The 6,650-nt window shown below is 36.3% G+C and overlaps 1 protein-coding gene across 1 annotated transcript; it reads left to right on the top strand.

Annotated features, from left to right (window-relative positions):
• Nucleotides 1–977: 977 nt before the first annotated feature.
• Nucleotides 978–1,481, top strand: LOC145578199 (uncharacterized). The gene has a single exon (XM_081635560.1). It carries the CDS (start codon nucleotides 978–980, stop codon nucleotides 1,479–1,481), a length of 504 nt encoding a protein of 167 aa, XP_081491686.1.
• The last annotated feature ends 5,169 nt before the right edge of the window (nucleotides 1,482–6,650 follow it).

Raw genomic sequence — 6,650 nt, 5'->3', positions numbered from 1 at the left:
ACGTGCCTAGTACTAAGCAACCATCACAAGTGCCTTGTGCAATAGTAAGTACTGGGAAGGAAAATACTCAAATTGACTTTGAGAGGAGTGTTACACAAAAGCAACAAGCAGAAATTTCAGAGGAAATAGAAGAAGCCATCAATGATGAACAATCAATGGAACTCACACATGTTTCCCCCACCCTCGAATGTCATCAAACTCTCGATCCCGATGGACAAAATTCTTTGTGTGGGGCAACCGATGGAGCAACCATACATGGGCATAGCAAACCCCCTGACAAATGCATTGGAAGTGAGAATAGAGTCATGGATGGAACCGATTCCGGAACCTATGGAATTGGTGGTCACTCTTCGAATCCCCAATGATGTAAGTCGTTTAATGCGATTTATTCAAGAAGCTTATGTTAATTCTTTACCTTCTATACCTGTTTTAATGGAAGATACAATACCAAATTTGGCTCCAAACTCTCTGCCTATTTCATTCATGGTATGGAATGTACAAGGGGCGGGTAGTCGTGCATTTACTAGTGCATTGAAGAAAGTAGTTAGAACTAATAAACCGAATGTTATTGCTTTGGTGGAAACACATATGGGGGGACAACAAGCGGAAAGAATTTCACATATTATTGGCTACTCGGGTCACACTCGAGTTGATGCGGGGGGTTTTAGTGGTGGCATATGGATATACTGGAAGCCAGACCTTGTCACTGTCGAACCTATTCATAAGCATGGTCAACATATAACCATGGAAATAAAACGTGTGGGTGATACTCCATGGTATTTTACTGCAGTCTATGCTAGCCCTGATCCGTTAAACGAGCAGATTTATGGAGAGAACTTAAGGACTTTGCTTCATCTCATAATATACCATGGATGCTAGCAGGGGATTTTAATGATACCCGCTTTTCTCATGAAAGGAGCTCTAGTTGCCCCGAAACTAGTAGGCGCACAGCAAGATTTAACGAGTGGGTTGAAGACATGGACTTATTAGAGATTGAATTTAGTGGACCGAATCACACTTGGTCTCGTGGTAATTCAATTGAAACTCACACAAGTGCTAGACTTGATAGGGCCTTGTGTAATGGAGAGTGGAGCTTACGGTTTGCGAATGCAGGGGGTAAGGTTCTTCCAGCAGTGCAATCTGATCATTGCCCAATTATCATATCACCTAATGGATTTGCGCCTATTTCTTCAGTTAATAGGCCCTTCAAATTCCAGGCAGCATGGCTAACTCACGATCAATTCCGGGGATTTATTGAAGACAAATGGGACAAAAATGTACCTTTGGTTCCCCTGCTAAATCAGATGGCGCATGATCTTCAAGAATGGAATAAAAATGTATTCCATAACATTTTTAAAAAAAAGAGAAACTTACTTGCTAGGCTTGGAGGTGTACAAAAATGTCTTGCGGAACAAAAATCAAGAGATTTAATCAAGCTTGAATCGAAAATCCGAAGGGAACTTGATGAAATTTTGGAATAAGAGGAAATTCTTTGGTATCAAAAATCGAGAGTTGAGTGGATTAGAGACGGTGATAGAAACACCTCTTTCTTTCATCTTAGCACAATAGCCCGTCGATGGAGGAATAAAATAACGGCAATCAAGGACATGGCTGATGGCACTTGGTTATATGAGAAAGAACAAGTGCAAAATAATATTGTTACATATTTCACCAATTTATTTGCTGCTGAGGAAGTTCCCCTGCTTGGTCCTATGCCCACGGGCATCTTTCCTGAATTTACTGCTCGTGATTGGGACACTCTTTTGAGGCCTTTTGCTAAATGTGAAATCGAGAAGGTGGTTTTTGAAATGGGCTCTCTAAAAGCCCCAGGACCGGATGGTTTTCAAGCCATATTTTTTCAGAAACATTGGGATTTAGTGGCGGATAATGTTTACAAAGTGGCAATGGATGCCTTAAATGGTAAGGGATTACCGGAAAATTTGAATGAAACTTTTATTGTTTTAATCCCTAAGGTGGATAATCCCGAATTTGCTACCCAATTTAGGCCTATTAGCCTTTGTAATGTTGCCTACAAAATTATTACAAAGGCTATTGTCAACCGTATAAAGCCAATGATGCCTCATCTAACCTCTTGCACTCAAACGAGTTTTGTTCCGGGGAGACAAATTACGGATAATATTGTCATTGTCCAAGAAGTGATTCACACCATGAGAAATAAGAGAAGCGGGAAAGGACTTATGGCAATCAAAATTGATTTTGAGAAGGCCTATGATAAGCTAAGGTGGGACTTTATCCGAGACACCCTTTATGAAATCCAATTTCCTCCACTTATCACAGATTTAATTATGGAGTGTATCACAACATCATCGATGCGAGTATTATGGAATGGTGAACCAACTGAAGCTTTTAAGCCGGGAAGAGGGATTCGTCAAGGTGACCCTCTTTCGCCGTATATTTTTGTTTTGTGTATGGAACGTTTAAATCAACTCATAGAGGAGTCTATCATTGGAAATTTATGGAAGCCGATATATGCTAGTAGGAATGGGCCAAAGTTATCAAATCTTTGTTTTGCCGATGATATAATCCTATTTGCTGAAGCCACTGTGGAGCAAGCTGTAATTATACAAGAATGCTTAGCACGGTTTTGTAGTGCCTCTGGTTCGAAAGTTAGCTATCCAAAATCACGTGTTTATTTTTCACAAAATATGAAGACTGAAGATATCATCCCAATATGTCACAGCCTTGGCATTGATGAAACAGCAGATTTAGGAACTTATTTGGGTATGCCTACTTTAACTAGTAGAATTACTCGTGATACTTTTGCATACCTTTGTGAAAAAATTGATAGGAGGCTTGCGGGTTGGAAGTCCAAATATATATCTCTAGCTGGCAGAATCACTCTAGCTACTTCTACTTTGACTACCATGAGTTCTTATGCTATGCAAACGGCGAATCTCCCTCGATCAATTTGTGATGGAATTGATAAAAGAGTAAGAAGATTTGTCTGGGGTGGAGATGAGGAACATAGGCACATCCACTTGCTGTCTTGGGAATGTCTTCAGCAGCCTAAGGAAAAGGGTGGCCTTGGCCTACGATCATCTAGACAATTGAATGCAGCGTTCTTAACAAAGCTCGGTTGGAGAGTTCTAACAGAGCCTAATGCTCTATGGGCACGCGTTTTAAGGGCGAAATATTGTAAAGGAAGGTGTGACATTAATATGTTCGAACCTAAGACAAATATGTCTAATGTGTGGCGAGGAATCTCAGATAATGCAAAGCTTTTGAGTGCAGGGGCAAGGGTTGATGTTAATGATGGAATAACAACTTTATTTTGGGATCACAACTGGGCAATGTCGAAGCCTCTGAGAGCTGTAGCTACTGACCAAATACCTTCTGACATAGATGGTGCTACGGTGGCTGAACTCTGGGATAGAGAAACAGGATGGAAATGGGAGAGTTTTGCTGACTTACTGCCTGCTGATGTGCTGTTACTAATTGAAGCGCACGCTTTGAAGGAAAATAATGGAGTGGGAGATCTCTTGTATTGGGGAGGTGCTCCTAGAGGTAAATTTACAATAAAATCAGCCTTAAATATTATTAGGCGTGAGGATACTATTGGTGATGATGGTAGTTGGGAGCTCATTTGGAAGGTTAAGGTACAACAATGAACAAAAGTGTTCTTATGGCTTGCAATGCATGATAGGATAATGAATAATTCGAATCGAGTTAAAAGAAATTTATCTAATATTCCATGGTGTAGCAATTGCAATTCTTTTGAAGAAACTACCCTCCACGCTTTGCGTGACTGCAGAGCTGCCAAGGAAACATGGAAGCAGGTGGGAGGGCCAGCTTCATCATCCCTTGTTTTTCACTGGAAATCTGAAGCATTGGATAGAGCAGAACATCAAAGTTCAAGTTAGGAATGACCTCTCTCCAGAAATTTGGCCAACATACTTCTCAATTGTGGTTTGGTGGATTTGGAAATGGAGAAACAATGTAGTTTTTGGAAGGGCAAATGAGAATCCGATTGATGTAAGACAATTTCTTCTCACAAAATTTGAAGAAACTTGGAGAGTTGTTAATGAAAAGGATGCTGCAGGACAACCTTCTAGGCAAACTACTCGAAGAGAGGAGGTTCTGGTGCGCTGGATTGCTCCACCCATAGGTTGGCTGGCTCTTAACACTGATGGAGCAGCCAAGGGTGCGCCTGGTATAGCAGGGGGAGGAGGCTTAATTCGTGATTGTACTGGGACATTGATTCATGCTTTTGCAATTAAGCTGGGTGCGTGTACTGCTTATATGGCTGAGCTTAGAGCTATTGAATATGGCTTAGAACTTGCTAAGAGAATGCGTGCAACAAAGATTCAAGTGCAAATGGACAGTCGGACAGTCATTGCAGCCCTCACAAGTGCTGAACAACAGAGAGGACAGGGGTACCATATTATCAGCAACTGCAAGAAGCTTTTAGAGGCAGAGACATGGCAAGTAGAAGTCAAGCATGTGTATCGAGAAGCAAATAAAGCTGCAGACTGGCTAGCAAACCAATGTGTCGTTCAGAACAACCCAATAGAATTGATTCAATTCCTGCCTATTGAGTTAGGTCGAATTCTTCATGACGACATAGTTGGGGTGGCTTGGCCACGTTTAATTCCTGCTTTTTTAATTTGTTTTTGTTTTTTAATTCCCGGGGTTTTATCCTCTCTTTATGCACCAAAAAAATATATATATATATATAAATCCGGTTTAGATGATCTCACGATTAGGATTACTCATGCCCTTGATCTGACAGCTCAGGTGAGTTACTTTGCAGAGGCTTTAGGAAGAATGGAGAGAAATGTGGGTCAGGAGAAAACGAGTTGGACTTTAGAAAATGTCATGTTTTTAATATCGATTGGATCAAATGATATGTTGATTAACTATTTTGATTTGCCAACTCAAGCTTTGTTATATACACCTTTAAGTTACTCGGATCTTCTTATTTCTAGAAAAATGAATGTTTATGGGTGATATATTTTGACGAATGAGATACCATATTTATCATCGATATTTTAATTATAAATACAATTTTTACATAATTAACACCAATGAATAATAACCCACCTACAATAGGTGGGTAGCAATTTAAAAAAAAAAAAAAAAAAAAAAAACACCAATGAATAATAAACACTATTCTTTTCTAAAAATCAAATTAATCAAAATATTATATGGTATAATTAAGAAAATTATCTTTTCATAATATAAATAATAAAAACTATATAAAAAAGTTTATCTTTTTCTAACAAGCAATTAATCAAAATATTATATGGTTTAATTAAGAATATTATCTATTTATGAGATTTAAGTACTCCAAAAAAAATAACAAATAAAAAATAAAAAAAAATTTGTGCATCACACGACTTTCAACTAGCTATCAATGATAATGAGAATTTTCACTTTTTACCAAAGAGAAAAAGAGATTGTACATGGAGTGTTAGCCCAAAGAGAAATTTCCAAATTTTAAAAAAAAAAAAAAAAAAAAAATTCTAAAAACTAAATGGTCTTTTCTTTCTTTTTTTTTTTTTTTTTTTTTTTTTTTTTTTTTGAGGAAAACTAAATGGTTATTTTAAAGCCAAACCGTGTAAACTAATTAAGGATGGAGATAGTACTTTCCAACGGGACAATATCTACTTTTTGTTATGAATCTTATATAGTACTATGTAATTGATGGGATACAATGTAGGTAGTGCAGAGACAAAAAAAAATTAAAAATAAAAATAAATCATGGCCTTTATATTGATATGTTTGATATGACATAAATAAATAAAAATTAATAAGACAAGGATAAAATTTTCATGTTTTTAATTCTTACATATAGCTCTATTTTATTTTAATTTTTCAAAAATCCAACCTCGGGAACTTGAGGTAATAAATTTATTGTGTCAAACCTTGCTTTATTCCAACATGGTTTATGCCTGCGGTTTATATGTTGTGAAGTACTCTTTCTGTCTTAAATAATTAACACATTTGACTTTTTTTTTTTATTTTTTTATTTTTATGATTCATGTACCAACTTTCATCATAATTTTTTGACATATTAAAATAAATTTTATCATGAAATATGTTGTTACATATTTATTAATAAATATTTATAATGTAAACTTTGTTAAAAATATTTTTATTAATAATTAATTATGTATATTTAGTGCCAAAATAATGCAATTTTTTAAGAGTATATAACAACAATATGTCTTTTATTTCCTTTAAAAAGAAAACCCAAAAATTTAGGGCATGTTTACATTTAATGAACTGAGCTGAACTGATTGGAGTTGAACTGAACTGAACTGAACTGATTGGAGCTGAACTTAACTGAATAGAGTTGAAATTAATATTTTATGAGAGAAGGAAATTAGGAGATGAACTGAACTGAACTGAATAGAGCTGAAATGAATATTTTATGAGAGAAGTAAATTAATTAGGAGCTGTAAAAACTGAATAGAGCTGAAATGAATATTTTATGAGAGAAGGAAATTAATTAGGAGCTGTATTGAACTGAATAGAGCTGAAATGAATATTTTATGAGAGAATGAAATTAGGAGATGAACTGAACTGAACTGAACTGATTGAAGCTGAAGTGAACTGAATTGAACTGAAATTAAGCTGAAATCTTGTAGTAGTGTTGTCTAATGATTCTTGGTGTTAGGCAAGTTTGA

The sequence above is a fragment of the Chenopodium album genome, chromosome 14 (genome assembly GCF_948465745.1).
Source record: "Chenopodium album chromosome 14, dcCheAlbu1.1, whole genome shotgun sequence".
Classification (NCBI taxonomy): Eukaryota; Viridiplantae; Streptophyta; class Magnoliopsida; order Caryophyllales; family Amaranthaceae; genus Chenopodium; species Chenopodium album.
This window is presented reverse-complemented; position numbering and strand designations above follow the sequence as displayed.

Excerpts from the sequence above, each read along its gene's own strand:
- LOC145578199 (XM_081635560.1), top strand. The coding sequence starts at position 978 with ATGGACTTATTAGAGATTGAATTTAGTGGACCGAATCACACTTGGTCT.